Source organism: Gorilla gorilla, chromosome 9, assembly GCF_029281585.2.
Source record: "Gorilla gorilla gorilla isolate KB3781 chromosome 9, NHGRI_mGorGor1-v2.1_pri, whole genome shotgun sequence".
In the NCBI taxonomy this organism is placed as follows: Eukaryota; Metazoa; Chordata; class Mammalia; order Primates; family Hominidae; genus Gorilla; species Gorilla gorilla.
Window position 1 is genome coordinate 110,944,064 of NC_073233.2, and position 17,026 is coordinate 110,961,089.

General features: G+C 34.1%; 1 protein-coding gene across 3 annotated transcripts in view; it reads right to left on the reverse strand.

Annotated features, from left to right (window-relative positions):
* Positions 1-12,129: 12,129 nt before the first annotated feature.
* DCUN1D5 (defective in cullin neddylation 1 domain containing 5) overlaps positions 12,130-17,026 on the reverse strand; it is a 30,508-nt gene continuing 25,611 nt past the window's right edge. For all 3 annotated transcript variants that reach the window (XM_004052041.5, XM_019036265.4, XM_055356134.2), the window contains 4 exons: positions 16,512-16,620; positions 16,322-16,426; positions 14,320-14,422; positions 12,130-12,458 (listed from right to left, as the gene is read on the reverse strand). In XM_004052041.5, coding sequence (XP_004052089.1) covers positions 12,403-12,458; positions 14,320-14,422; positions 16,322-16,426; positions 16,512-16,620 — 373 coding nt within the window. In that variant the 3' untranslated portion in view covers positions 12,130-12,402. The remainder of the gene's footprint in view (positions 12,459-14,319; positions 14,423-16,321; positions 16,427-16,511; positions 16,621-17,026) is intronic.

Here is a 17,026-nt window from a genome sequence, read left to right on the forward strand (position 1 = left end):
CGATTCTCCTGCCTCAGCCTCCCGAGTAGCTGGGATTACAGGCATGTGGCACCACGCCCGGCTAATTTTGTATTTTTAGTAGAGGCAGGGTTTCACCATGTTGGTCAAGCTGGTCTCGAACTCCCGACCTCAGGTGATCCGCCCACTTTGGCCTCCTAAAGTGCTGGGATTTACAGGCGTGAGCCACTGTGCCAGACCTATACATACACATTTTTAAAACATAGTATCCTATTGTGCCTATCTATATGCTGCTTTAAAGCTAGTCTTTTACTCCCTTTGAAAATACAGTGTGGATTTTTCAAGATGGCATAGTACTCTATTGCATAAATATGCTGTAATTTATTCAACAAATCTTCTATGCGTAAACATTTAGGTTATTTCATTTTTTCTATCAAATATGTTATGATAAAAATCTTTTGAAAGTTCTAAAATTTATTCTTTAAGATGATAGGCATAGAATTGTTGGGTGAGAAAACACAAAACTTACTAAGGCTTTTGGATGTATCTCCCTAAATGACTTCCAGAAAAGGCTATGCCAATGTATATTCCCTCCCGCAAAGTATAACAATTCCTGTCTCCTTGTGTCATCAAACATGGGCATTATCAATTTTTAAAATCTGTGCCAATTTGGAAGGCAAAAATACCATAGTTGTTTTAATATGCATTTCTTGTCTTGGCTTACATTTGTTTAATTCCTTTAACAGTAGGTCAACACTATAAACAGGGTTGTACTAGAATGTGTGCCATACAGTGAATTAGAAAAATACACAAAAGATTACTGGACATCTTATACAAGTGAAATCATTTATTTATCTATTCATTTTCATTTGTTCCATTTATTGAGTGCTTTTCTATACTGTGGATAGTTCTGACTACTGGTGAAATAAAAGCAAAAACACACAGTCCCTGCTCTCAAGGAGCTCACAGTTAAGAAAACAGATATGTAAGTATGCTACTGTAATATGGTGTTATCAGCACTCTAATGAAAGTATATACAAGGTTAGTAGTGTCTCCATGATGGGTAAGGAAAGGGTGTTTCTTTAAAAATAATCAGACCCAGAATAAGGGGGGAAACCCTCCATGTCTACAGGATGCAGTAGAGATCTTGGGCATTCCAGAGACAAAGAAAGGTGCTGCAACTTCTGGACATAAAGAAGTTCCAATAAATCCAATCTTACATCATAAAGACTAAGCTTACCATCACCAATTCATACATTGGAAGTTCAAGAACCAGATTTCCCTTATTCAGTTGGTGGTCTGTCATCTTTTTTCCAATTATTTTGTAACACTGGACTAGTCAACATACCATCTTATGACCAAATTTAAAACAAATTACTGGTTAAGGAAAAAATGACTCATTAGTAAGTAAAGTGACAAGCAGAACAAATGAACCATCCATCCTTCAGGAAACTTTTTTAAAAAAAGATTTTCTGCATGGTTTATCTTGTGGTTTGCTTCTTCTGACAAGGCAGCAACCTTAGAAATGATATCAGCATGAAAAGTTCATGACTTATTCACCTCTGACATAACTTTGGAGTCTCATGGGAGTTCCAAAGTTTTTCTCCTGATCATGAGATTTGGTGGCTTCACATATTTACTTCCCCCCACCACCCCCGTGTTAACAGGTTTACTGGCAGATGCAGGAGGTGACATTCCAGTGGCTCCATTATTTTCATTAGTCAATATCATTTATTCTTTGTCATTAAACAAATATTTGGAACCCATTACATTCAAAGCATAGCATTAGGTTTTACTTAGCATTTTACAAACACTTTTAAGTACAATATCAATATGCACATCAATCTTACCTCTACCTCACAGAAGAGGAAAAGGGAGCTCAAGTTATCTTCTGAAGGTCACATAGTCACTAAGAAGCAAAGGACTCTGAACACAGATCTCTGAACTCCAAACCCAGGGCTCTTTCCAGCCTTCCTTACTAGTCTCCCTGTCCTCAGATTTTCCTGCTGCCTAATTAATGTTCTTAAAACACCAAAGTAGCCCCAGCCTTCATCACGTCTCATCTGCTCTGAAAATCCACTTTGACTATTTCAGTCCACAGAACTCACTCTCCTCTGAACTCCTATAGCTTACTGTCATATTATTCAACTGGCACTAACTCAGAAAATGCTTAGTGAGATCTCTGTCTTTAATTATGAAATAATTTTAGTGTCTATTTAGAAGACACTGTGCCCGGTTATGTGAGACTGCTCCAGTACTACTTAAACTAAGTTTTATTCAGTTCTGCAAATGCTTTTGACAACCTACCATGAGTCAGGCACCATGCTGAGAGCTGAAGACATGGTTTCTGCCCTCAAGAATCTCAGTCTAATGGGAATGTGGATATGTAAACGTTTTACAGACATATGTGTACAACTGGTCATTCATTCATTAATTCAGTAAGCAAACTCAATTTGCAGGCCATGAAAGATAAGTAAAATACGGTCCATTTCTTTTAAGTAACTTGCAGTCTAGGATCAAAGAGAGACGTGAATTTTCTCATTCATTAAATACACACCTATTATGTGGTGGAAACAAGTGAGGAACACCTATGAATAACATGGTCTCTGTTCACAGAGCTGTTTCCTTTTTAAGGATCATAATCTTCAAAGGTAGAAACTAACAACTACACTGTTTTATCCTGTGTAATAAGAGGGCATAACAAAGCCTGGGCCTATGGATATTTATTGGATATTGATTCATTCCTTCATTCTTGTATCTACTCCAAGTCTCTCTTGGTAGTTCTTACATATCATCCTTTTTTAGACCAGCTCTAGATAATGAATCTAAGATAGAATTATCATAAACCTTATAGTTCTAGTGTATTTCCAAAGATACTTGGAATATTTTTCATGTTATTCCAAACACCAACCACTTCTTGGCTTTTTATAGAGAATAAAATAGAAATTCCTAAATAGAAGTTCAGTTTTCTCACTCTATTACTTTGTTCACATGTTTGATGTCAAGGTGCAAATGTGCAAGTAGTGGTTTTTAAAACCTGCTATTCAGAGAGAAAGGGGTTCCTTTGAGGTTTTTCAGAAATAATACTAGCAGCGAGGAAGACGGAGCTTCCCACTTAACCAGAGTATTTTAGCTTTCTGTTTTAAATACTGTGCTTCTAGGTTAAAACTTATTTTGCAATAGGGTCCTGCTACTTAATTAAAAAAAAAAACTGATTTAAGAGAATCAATGTAATAAGACATCATAGTATTTTGGCTTTTTATTTTTTAATATTTCTCTTTTTAAAAAATAGAGTCCTTCCTATGAAGTCAAACCAATCCACTTTTAAAGACAGCCATAGTAGCTATGTTACTGAGCATTTATTACTTGGTGCCAACTACACTGTAAATTGATCATTTAGTCATATTTAGCATCCATTTAATGAACCATTTCACTATACTGCCTACAAAGAAAGCAAGTAATACAAATCAGTGTGCATCATTGACATTACAGATTAATTTCCTAAGAGATTTGCATTTCTAAATATGTCTATGTAGACAGAAGAAATAAGACCTGGTGTTCGATATATCAGTAGGATGACTGATCTATTAACACTAAACTATTGTACATTTCAAAATAGCTAAAGAGAATTCAAATGTTCCTAGTGTAAAGAAAACATAAATATTTAAGGTGATGGATATCCCAATTATCTTCATTTAATTATATGAATATATCATACTATCACATGTACCCCCCCAAATAAATACATTATGTATCAATGAATTTTAATTATATGAATATATCATACTATCACATGTACCCCCAAATAAATACATTATGTATCAATGAATTTTAATTATATGAATATATCATATTATCACATGTACCCCCCAAATAAATACATCTATTATGTATCAATGAAAAAAAATGTATCTGAGTGGGTCAATTTTTCCATTTGACTCTACTATATATAACACTTATTGAACACAAGTCCATCTTATGAGGTTCAATTGATGTTTTTCCAGATAGCAAAGAGTAACTAATATTTACTGCCTGTATTTCATTTCATCCTCAAAATAATGCTATTAGATAAGGACTACTATTATCCTCATGTTACAGACAAGGAAATGAAAGAACTAGCACACAGAAATAGGGACCCTAAAAGGACTAGGGGTGCAAGAGGACCATGTATGAGAAAACTTTCCAGGTGAAAAGTGGGAAAAAGAACCTCATTCCAGAAGGTTCCATTTCATGTCAAACTTCTCAAACTGACGTAAGCCAGATAGAGAGAACGTCCCAATTTCCACATCTCTCTCTCCTGTTTACTCCAATGACTAAAAAAGGCTTGACCTCCCACTCTCTATGGCTGCCAATAACTGCTCTTGAGGAATGGGGTTAAAGTCTGCTAGAAGAAGTAGTGGGAGCAAAGATAGAAGGTTAGAATTGTCTCCATAATCTTTAGACATGTTAATAGGAAAAGCATCTCTCTAAGGGTAAAAATGTGAAAATAGGTTTTTTCAAAGGCCCCAATTCCCTGACCGTTTTCTTATTTTTCTCTCTCTCATTATTCACATGTTCAAACACTGTAAACTGAATTGTGTGATGGGCACTTGGAGGCACCAAAAATAAGTGAGTCAGGATTTCTATTATTGAAGGGAAAAAGACATTTAAATAGATACAGCACAAGATATTAAGTGCTGTAAGATGCTACAACAAAGCTTATTTAGGCAGGGACTATATTTTATTCATCTTTGTAGCCACGCTCATATAATAATACCCAGCACATAGTTAATTATTTCCTGAAAAAATGTTTTCATGTCCAGGGTTTCTTCTGACTGGCTTTAATATTCATATATGTGGTGGAAGACCCTCTATATCAAATCTGAGTATAATTAAGCTACACTTGAGTTTCCTTGGACTTTATATTCAAATGTATGTTAGTGTCAACTGCCAGTCCTAGATGTACTAAAATCAATTAGCCTTATTTTATGCTTTCCTAGCACTAGAAAAAAACATAGTAGATGGCAAACCTGTCACATAAGAAACAACTGCATTCATTAATTGAGATTGAATGTAGGTGCAGGTTGAATATCTCTTATCCAAAATGCTTGGGACCGGAAGTGTTTTAGATTTTTGTTTTTTGATCTTTGAATATTTGCATATTCATAATAAGATAACTTGGGGATGGGACCCAAGTCTAAACATGAAATTCATTTATGTTTCATATACACTTTTTACACATAGCCTGCAGCTAATTTTATTTTTCTCTTGGGAACAGAGTAAACTGTTGTACACCTGCATTTTGACTGTGACCCATCACGAGGTCAGGTGTGGAATTTTCCACTTGTGGCATCATGTCAACACTCAAAAAGTTTTGGATTTTGAAGCATTTTGAATTTCAGATTTTCAAGTTAAGGATGTTCAACCTGTGCTGTTTGGCTATATTAATTCATGCAGAACTCTTCACAATCTAGAAGCAAGCCTGCCCTCTAGTGCTAAAACTGTCAAATTGAATTGGAATAGCAATTTCCAATAATGAGAAAAAGAAACTAGCACTCCAGATGTTGTTATTCTTAATATAAAAAACTGTATTACTTCAAAACAAAAACTTTATTCCAAGAATAAAGTGACACTCCCTCTTAAATTTAATTTGCCATTTGTTTACACATTTGGCAACTATTATCAATCTTGCTTTTTAAATCTTAGTGCTTCTACACTATAGAAAGTAATGGTTTGTATATGTGTGGTAGAAAATGTTAACATTTTATTTCTATTTGAAAAATCACAAAAGTTGGCCTTGAATTTCATCGATCATATGTCTTCAATTAAGTTCTATCCTCTGGCTACACTTACTCTCTAAGTGGTTTCATCCATGTCCTGACTTAAAATAAGATTACACACTGATGACTTCCAAATATATTTATCTCCAGCCCAGACCTCTACTTTTCCAGGTTCAAATATCCAACTGCCCACTCTACATTTTCCTTTGGACATCTGACAGACAAGTCTACCATAACATATCCAAAAGTAAACTCTCAGTCTACCCCCTTAAGCCTGCTCCTCTGAGTCTTCGCCATCTTATTAATGCCCACTTCATTCTTCAAGCCAAAAACCTTGATCATTCTTTTTTTCATACCTCACATCCATTCTATCAGCATAGTGCTACCACCAAAATACATTCAGAATCTGACCACTTATTATTTCCATTACTCTTAATCTCAAATTGTACCATTTGTCACCTGGATTTACCATATTATCTTCCTACTACTACCTGCTTCCATCCTTGCTTTGATCTGAATCCTAATTGCTTGCTAGCTCACTCAGTAAAGTCCTACTCTTGAGAAAGGGCTGTAATGCCCTACGTAATTACCTACAATCAGGCAGGATTATCACTCCCAATCTCTCTCAGTTCATTTTCTAATTCTCCCTAAAATGCTATTATTGTTCACTACAGTCACACTGATCTCTTTACTGTTTCTTTACACTCTGTACCAGCTCAGGGCCTTAGCATGTAATATTCCTTCTGCCTGGAATGCTCTCCTCCCAGATATCCACACTGCACAACCATTCACCTCCTCAGGCCTCTGCTCAATGTCACATATCAGTGTACATGCTACTTAACAGTAATCCTATCCTCACACGCTCTCTGGGCCCCTTCCTCAACTTACTTTCCCCATATAACCTTGTCACCAAATGATAAACTATTTTACTAACCAATTAAAATAAAAATCCCATAAAGGTCAGAAATTACTGTCTTGCTTCGTGCCCTGCAATATATTCAGGCCTAGAATACTTCTTGGCATATAGTAGATGCTTGAGATTTGTTAAATTAATGATTTAGTCTAAGGAGAATATTAATAATTTTGTTTGATTATAAAAATGGCAGGATAACACAAGAAATGATAGCGATTTCTTTTTATAAAAGACAGTAAATTTGTCAGAAAAAAATAAACTATCATAACTAACCACTTCTTGTTCAAGTAACAAGACGCATTCATTTAACACCTACTAAGTGCTGTGGATAGGGCCTATTTGAACTTCGTAACAATTCTGGTAGGTATCATTATCGCCATTTTACAGAAGAAACTGAAAATGACATAGGTTAAGTGGCTTGTTTAAAAGTGACATTAACAGGAATGTCACAAAAAGAAAATCAAACTCAGGTTTCTCAGATAATACTTCTATAAACTCTCTCTCAATATGCATAGTTTCAGGGAATAATGTAAATTTCAAATAGGTAAGATTTCTACATTTGTAGATAAAAGTAACTGTGTATGAACTTGATCTAAGCCATTTTATTTGCATGACAGAATAGTAAAGTATCTATATAAACTAACTTCACTTAAGTCAATACTCACAAGTTAATTCTGCTAAGTTTGATAAGTTAGTTTAAGTCTCAAATGACAAGTTGCTCAAATAAAGTTAGTTTTTCCTCTTTGATGGTTCAAAGGCAATTGTTAGCAACAGCAAATTTTTTTTTGACCTTCAAAATATGTGAGGAGCTTTTATCTGTGTTCTATTTTCTATGTGAAAAAGTTAATTATTTGCCAGGAGGGGTGGCTCACACCTGTAATCCAGCACTTTGGGAGTCTGAGGTGGGTGGGATCACTTGAGGGCAGGAGTTTGAGACCAGCCTGGCCAACATGGTGAAATCCCATCTTTACTAAAACAAACAAACAAAAAATACAAAACTTAGCTGGGCATGGTGGCAGGCATCTGTAATCCCAGCTACTTGGGAGGTTGAGGCACGAGAATCTCTTGAACCCAGGAGGTCGAGGCTGCAGTGAGCTGAGACCGCACCACTGCACTCCATCCTGGGTGACAGAGTAAGACCCTGTCTCCAAAAAAAAGGGGAAAAGTTAATTATGGCTAATATTCTACACAAAACACACACAGCTCACAGAGTTTTGGGGAAATCTGGCTCTCTCTATATATTCAAGTATTAGCTTTTTAAAATCCACAATTTTAACCTCATACTTAAAACCAAACCCATGAAGTATGTGGAAAAAATTCATTAATATCTTAAAGCTCAGAAAGCCAAAAACACCCCAGAAGGATAAAACTTCTAAAAAATGATATAATTTGGGGGAAAGCTAAGACATTTTTAATAAAACGTTTGCTATTAACTCCCATTTATGGACCATAGAGCCAAAAATAAATGCAACAAAGCTCCAATAAAATTGGCATTATAAGACAAGATTCAATACTTAGGTTAAAATCTAACCTTACTATAGTGTTACTAGATGTATTTTAAGGAATATTTAACACATGGTAAATCAGAAACCATGTAAAAATGAGCCATATTATAAGAGGTTCTAATACATGACACAGCATACACAGCAAAATGTTTCATCGATCCTAAAAAGAAAATGGTCACACCAATAACAACTGGTCAGGAAAAGGAGCAAAGGAAACACTATCTGTACTAATAGAATGTAAAAGATTGTAAGGTGGACACAGCAAATGTATGATCGATCAGTTTTAAGACTGTTTTTAAAAACATAAATAAATTGTGCTTTAAAAGATCTAAAGATTTGTTCCAGTGAAGTACAAGTTCACTAGAAAAATCTCTACAATTAAATTAATGACAACTTATCCAAGGTTTGGGGCAGAAATTCATCTTTCCACAGTCTATAAGTTTATCATAAAAATTAGACTGCTTTTTGGGCTTCCACCATACTAATCATAGGTCTATTAACAAAAAAGAACAAATCTTAAACAATAGGTTTACCTGGTTCTTACCAAATATTCCTGAAGTAATAAAACTATATCATTAAAAAAAGATATAATCCAGAATATTTAATAATTCAGACTAGCCTTTCCTATTGAGGAAGTTAATGAAATTGTTATTCCTCTTTCTCCTGAAAAGAAAATGATCCTTTCTTTGAAATGTTTCCTTGTGATGATTTCTAATGTCACTCAAAAAGTGGTATTTCCTCAAGAGGGAAGGATTCCTCCTTAGAGGTAAGAATTCTTCTTTAGGAGTAAGACTTTTGGGTTTTTTTTGGGGGGTTTTTAATTTTATTTTTTATTTTTGGCCTTTTGCTTTAACAAAGAAAGGCATTTAGTTTTCCTTTTTTTTAATTAAAATGCCCTCAATTTATTTGATGCCTTAGACATTTAAAACATTAAGCTGTAAGAGCCTTGAAGGCCAGAACAAAGTTTTATCAGAGATGAATTATCACAATAGTTTTAAGTACACTTCTTTAAGAGGGCAGAAGAACAACACCTGGCATTCTTACCAATTACACCTCAAACTGAACATATATTTCAATAAATCCTTTCATAATTTCACATTAGCAAGTAGGCAGACAGGACATGTTTTGTTGAAGAAATACTTCAAAGTGAAATGTTTCATTTTATACGTATATATCATGTATTCTGAATCTGTGCTATTCCACATACCTTGTATGCCTTGAAAACTCTGGAGTTATCTCAGAATTTACTCCCACCCCGACCCCGAGTGATGGCATTCAATATTAAGATATAATTTTTGGTTTGCTAGATGAAAAGGCATTTGTATTTAAGAGAAATACTCCTCAATCTAACATTCCTAAAGAAGGCTTCAAATTGCAGTTCAAGAAACACTAATCTAGAGCGCTTCTGAGTAAAAACCAACAAAATCTATACATTATACATAAAAATGCTACTACTGTCAAAAATGTATTATATCAAGAATTTTATCAGCAGCATTTAAGAAATAAGAAATCATTAGACAATAGAAGACAAACATGGTAATGCAGTCAGGCCAGCACACAATACACCGTTTTCATCACACACTGTCACCTGAATCCCTGGCAATTTCCTAGAGGTATTAACATCATACCTTATTAAGAATTATTGGCCCCGAGGAGTGGGGGGGTGGGGGGGGGGGGGGTTGCAATCTGCCCAAATCAACATCTGGCTCTACTTTCTCCCAGTAGTATTACATTTGTATAATATTCTTATAGAAACAACTCAACTCCATGTTATAAAGCACCATACAGTATTTCATCCTGTACAAAGGAAGTAGTTCTGAAAATTTTACAACAGGGTTCGTGGGAAGGCACTTAAAGCTAACTAGTCAAAAAAGGAACCACAACAGTTAGACTTTTTTATACTGCAGGGTCCTTAATATTGTATTGTTTATATCACTTAACATTTTTGATCATAAATTTCCCAGTAAATTAAATGCTATTCAAAATTAACAAAGGAAAGACAGGAAGGGACACAGCCCACACCCTGACTGATGAATTAGGCAGAGTAAATTTGCCTTCAAAGTAGGCAAATGTTATAACTTTAAGAAGGTAAGAGAAATAGATGGAGCAACAGAGTAAAGCAAGCATGGCCTCAGTGGTACTGGACTCCAAAGTATGGCTAGGGTAGGATAGGACGGTTGACTTTAAGGGAAAAAATAAAGTAAATTTCATTTTCAGACTCAAAAAGTCTTAAAGGTATCTTTGGATAAGTATGCAAAGTAAATACTGTTGACCCTTGAACAGCATGAGTTTGAACTGTGTGGGTCTGCTTATACGCAGATTTTTTTAAACCAAACGTGGATTGAAAATACAGTATTCCCGGGATGCAACACCTACATACACGGGGAGGGCTGACTTTTTATACAGGCAGGTTCCACAGGGATGACTGTAGGACTTGAGTATGCACAGATTTGGGTATACACAAGGGTCCTGGTATCAATCTCCTGCATATACCAAGGATGCCTGTGCTTTCATATATATACTTTTTAAAAAACATGTCATCTATAAGCTTTAAGTGTTCCCTATTTTACTCAAATACTGAAGATGAAAAAGATATTACCATTAGTTCAGGTTACAAATGGACAATTTATAAGATTTTGCTTATATGTTTTGGAATTTAACAAAAGTGGATATGTTCTTCAGTTCAGATGTGCCTTGAAGAGTCAACTAAATTATAAATTTAAAGGTCTACAAATGTAAATGCTTTCCTTATAATAAATTTGATATTAAAACATCATTCATAATATTAAATCCTAACACCACTGGTATGCTCAGTTCATAACTCAGTGATTCTAATACTTAACAGGAGCATTCTGTATTATCCTTTTCTATAAGACATTTAGGAAAACTGTCTCCCACTATTATGGGTGTTTTAGAAAACTGTACAAAGTAATCTTATTAAGAAGGCAAGTAAAACAGTGGCAATCATTTTTTTCCCAGCTCATTAACTAAAAAGCAAACAATAAAACACTTTAAAATGTCATTCCCTTAGGTAATCAATATGGAGAAATCATTCTTTAAACAAATTCACCACTGAAAAATCAACCTTTACCTTAAATCCTAATAGAAACACTCCCTTATTATGGAAAAATAACCTCTTTACTTCTCTCTACTCAAACAATGACACTAGAAATGTTTCTGAAGTTGTGACTGGGCTATGAATATGAACAAAGTTTTCATATCACTGGGATACTGGATGGTTTGAAAAGGAATGTACAAACAGGCCTGCTGCTAGTACAAAAGTGCCTTTTACATGAATTAGGAAAGCCTTCCCTTTCCTCAAGACACTTGATTACCAACAGGCAGAAAATTGTGATAATTAGCAATCTGCAATACTACCAACGTAAATGGCTCTATTGAGTTGCACACAATTATACCCAGAGTTCTCTCATGATTCCTTATTCTATTGTCTTCTTTTCCTATGTGTATCTTAATTAAATCCATATCACACCTAACGTTCTCTTAAGGCAAAAAAAAAAAAAAAAGTGCTTTAAACAAAATTCCCTATATAATGACAGTTAAAAATATAAATATGCTATTATCAACAATAATAATGATGATACAACTTAATAATACAACTTTTTTAGAAAACAAAACAACTGGACATAATCTTTCCAATTCTAAACTCTCTGAGATACGACATCTGCATAAGACCTTGGCAGCTTTTATAGAAACCCAGAACTAAAAGTAGGAGCATTTTTCCAATACCTAGAAATGTTTATTAGCTGCAACAGCAAATCATTATCCCAGAAGTCAAGGCCAACAGTCTTCCAAATTGTGCAGAGATGACTATAATGAGCCATACCATCAGCAGACTATGTTGCCAAATATTAAGACTGTTTAAAATCTTGAAAATTCTGTAAATTCACGGTGAATTGGAACCTCAAAAATCAAAAAATTCAAATTTACAAAAATAAATACCACTCTGACACTCAAGGGACATCTTCACTTTAAGGCCTTTGTCACAAATCTGAATCTTTATTGTTCTGAAATAAATGTTATAAACATAACTCAAAACAAAAACTTCAATATTCAGTCTAAGAAGAGGTGTGGCTCAATGCCCATCACATGTAACAAGAAAAACCTCCTTTAAAAAAAGGAAAAAAAAGTACTATGAGAAGTCTTTCATATGAATGAAAATGCACCCGTTGGATTTTTTCCCCCTCATCACATTAGCTTGTATACACGTGGGAATTGAAAGGTTTGCATTTTCTTCACATAGTTCTTGCTATGATGTCTGACGGACTTTTTGCCACTCGACAAATTCATCAAGAAGAACAGGCCCTAGAAAAAAAGAAACCATTTTTGTCAGAATTCAGTGAACTCATCTCTCCAATTATAAAACAAACTCCCCATGAGCTCTGCAATGACAGAGGAATGACCCTTCCTTTCTTTGGGTGTTCTGCTTCTAGCCACCTTATTCCATTTAATGGTGCTTTCTTATTAGCCTTTTCTTTTTTACCCTTAAAGACACAAGGAACAATGGTATCTATAGCAACTTCCTTCTCAAGGTGTTTCATGAACCCTCCAGTAACTGAGTCAATACAAATTTCTCCCTTTTTCTAAGTGTCCATAGCATTCTGGCATTTAATTATGAAACAATCTGAAAAGTGTTGAAGGTAATATTTCTATGTTGCCTCCCCAAGAAGTGTACAAGCTTGTTGAGAGGGATCAGCCATAATAGAGACTTATTTTATTCCAATAACAGGATGTAGTACAAAGCTGAACACAAAGCAAGTGCCTAATGAATATCTAATTAATGAGCTAAGTACTATTCTAAAACATATATTTTTATAATGTAGGGAAGGTCCAAACTCATTTGCTGACAGAGCCAACGTAGGCAGTTTAAATGAGCTCAGTGTTTATTTTGTTTAAATGTAGGAAAAAAATCACTGCCACAAAGAAACATGCTTGCTTTATTCTTCTTAAAACACATAATCCTCTGGTGGTCTTTTTCCATTGCTTTTGACAGACATGTTTCTCTACCGTAAGAAAAGCAGCAGAGCACATATGATAATAAATGGCAACTGAAAAACAGCCTAGGTGTTGGCATACCATGAACTGTCAAACTGATAAGCAAGTCCAACACAGTTAACACTTGACTCCAGCCTCTGACTCCTATAAAGGAGTACTATAAAGGTACAGTTTTGTCAGACTTTTTAAATTTTTCCAACAAATCTAAAAGTTGTATTTTAATACAAAATCTCCTAGTTTTAAATGCTGATACAAAATACATAAATACACACATCTACAGGCCATATACAGCCTTTGGGCTGCCAGGTTACTGCTGCTAGGTATTATTTCTTTAAAATAATACTAAATTTTATACCATCTTGTAGAGAGAGGACAAAATATATGTGGGAAGAAATAAAGTTATCCCTTCTTCTGTTATTTTATTTTTTCAGTGTCACAGAAAAAAGTGTATAATTTCAGTTTAAGTTTATAGGAATGTACCTTTTCTTGTAACACTTCTGAACACTGAAAACACATGCAACCAACCAAAATGGTGGTTGGAACTGAAAAAAATTTATAGTTCTACAGAATTAACTTGGTTTATCTAATTAATTTATCATTATTTCAAAATCCTGTTTTATGGCATTCTAGCCTTTCCATGGAGGAGTATGGACAGATATTTTAACTTGACGGATTGAAAAATTATAACTATTTCACTATCAGTTTGCTCACAATCAATTTATAGTTTTCAGAGAGAAGTTATACTGACATTATTTGCCATATTGTTAATGGGTAGCATAATATTACAATAATGTTAAAGCTTTTTCTATTGTGGCTGATTGTTTTGCTGTTATATTTTTAAAATCATGACTGTACTTTTCTTCCATAGGCAAATGCCAGGAAAGACAGAAACAAAGCTGAATTTTAGCTTCTGGATGCAAAAATTATAATTTAAATTTAGCTAAAATGTTTGGTTGCCGAGGAACTGAAAACATTTCATTTACCAGCATAGATTTTATATAATACTGCTGAATCTAAGCTCTCTCTCTACTTCTCCCACAATCCCTCACACAATTAAATAAGTTACTATTACAAAGTTTAAAACCTCTATGCTAATACTACACAAATGCATACTCTCATTTAATATTTTTGGAAATTTTGTTTTCAAAGGAACATGTTATGTTATACTTACAAGCACCATCTTCATCATAGTTACTAAGATCAGCATGGACTGTTCTGCTGAATTCTAATACATTGTACCATTGATCTTTGTTCATAACACGATACTTTGATTGCTGCAAAAAATGATTTAAATATTTGTATTTAAATATTTAAACAAACATCATTTACTCAATTTAGTAAACTAAGTTTTAACTGTTTTTGTGATTTGGTTTTTTCTAACACATTTACTATTCTTTTAATTATTTGTGTTTCTAAGAGATTCCTCATGGGCATTTACATATTAACATAATCTATTTTTTACTTTTTTTTTCATTTTTGAGGAATAATAAGAGCACTGAGTACTAACAGTAAGGATAAAACTAACTTTTACATATGTATATACTTGTGTTACCACCAATGAGATCAAGATATATAACATTTCTTACATCCAGTATGTTCTATTGTGCTGCTTCCTAGTAAATCATTTCTTTGCTCAAGATTTACTGTTTAGCCACATTTTGAGTTTGGCATCTTTGGAAACAAGTGAAAGAGTATAGGCTTCGATTTAAATCCCACCCTTGCCACTTAATTGAGTGATTTTGGGAAAGTTACTTAAGAATAGAAACCACCTCCTCATTTGTTAAATGGGGATAGAATTTAATTCAAAATGGTATTATAAAGATTTTTAAAAATATATGCCAAACAACCTGCACATAACAAGTGTCTGAAAATATTTAGTTCTTCTCAGCTCCCCATAGAGCTGAATATTTTTACATTCAGTTAAATTTATTTTTGCCCAAAACTACTAATAGGAAGAAAATAGATACCATCCATCAAAAATAATTTCTAGGACTTACAGATTGAATCATGCGTAAAACTCATTCATGTAAGACCTTTTCATATCATTGTCTCTTTTTTTTATTTCTGAGACAGAGTCTCGTTCTGTCACCCAGGCTGGAGTGCAGCGGTGCAATCTCAGCTTACTGCAACCTCCACCTCCCTGGTTCAAGCAATTCTCGTGCCTCAGCCTCCCGAGTAGCTGGGACTACAGGCGCAAACCACCACACCCAGCTAATTTTTTTTTGTATTTTTAGTAGAGACGGGGTTTCACCATGTTGGCCAGGCTGGTCTCGAACTCCTGGCCTCAAGTGATCTGCCTGCCTTGGCCTCCCAAAGTGCTGGGATTACAGGCGTGTGCCACCACGCCCAGCTGATACCACTGTCTTGTATCACAACTTTTACTACTCTGGGAAAAGGGAAGCAGCTATAAACAATGTGCTTTATGAGAAATTATTTCCAAAGGAAAAAGCATCTGTATTCAAGATATGGTGAGAACTATACCAACAACCCTAGAATTACAAAGGCACAAAAAAAGATTTAAAAAAAAAAAAACTAGACAAAGAAAGCAATGGAAAAAAAGAATAGCATCTTCTTAGAATCACTGCCTATAGTAGTTGCTATGATAAACCTTCTAAAAGAACACGTCATCATTTCAGCTTACTTTTTTTAGTAACCAGCATATTTAAGTATACTATTATAGCCATTCTCATATTTGTGGACATAAAATATTAATAGCTTTATTCTGTTTCTTTAGATTGAGCCTAAGTAGAAAAGGAAAGTTTTATTACTAAATTGGTTCTCTTATGTACATTTCAGCTTAAGACCCCGTGTAACAAAAGAAGAAAATCAGATTTAGAAGCTTAAAGATTTGTGTACTAGCATTAACTCTCTCTTACGAAAACCCCGAGAAACTAATTCTGCAAGACAAATGTCTGTGATACAATATATTTCTTGGAGGTTTCTTTTATTTGGGGGCTGGTGGGGGTAGGATTGAAAGTATCTTAGGTACAAAATATATTAATAAACATGAACTTCTATCTAAAAATAACAACTGATATGTACATATTTTAGAATTTTTTCTCTACTTAAGTTTTTTTAAAGCATACTATTAAAAATCTACTTGTTCCTCAAAAGTATAACTTTCAGATTAAGTTTTAAAATAATATTTTCAAAATTTGAAAAAACATGCATACCTCCAGGTACTGGTAAAATACTGAAAACAGTGGCCATGTCCTCCCAAGCAGAAGAGCTAACATAGATTTAGCAGTATCAATATCAAGGCTTCTCTGATCTTTATCCTAAAATATAAGTGAAAAAGTTTTCCTAAGTGTGGTCTCAAGATGGAAAGCTATTAAAACAACAAAACAAGAAAATTGCACCTACCCTTGCAAAATCAAAGGCATATCTGTAGATATTCTTAAATGACGAAATATCATTCAACTGTGAGCGCAAAAAGTCAAATTTGTTTTGTAACTTTTCTGTGCAGTCACACCTTAAATAAAAGAAATATCAAACAAATTACATAATCAAGAAAATCAAATAAAAGTATCACTGGGGGTTAGACGTAATGCATTAAGAAAAAAGTGAGCGCATTTATGAAGTTAATTTAGTTTTAAAATTCTGAGTCACAAATTTAGAGTAATAAATTTCTTGCCTTGCATCTACCAATGCAATAAAAAAAGAAAAAAGGGGAAAAAAGAAAACCTGGGAATCAAAGAAAGTTCACTCCAATTACTTTGCTTAAAAACAAACAAACAACTCATTCAAAAATTCCAAATAAAATCGAAGTTAAAAAGAGATGTATTAAAACATGTTTTATCACATATACAGCTAAAAATGGCAGAGCAAATGAAACTAATCATGCCTTTGTCACATATTTCTTTAGAAAGTTCATAGGT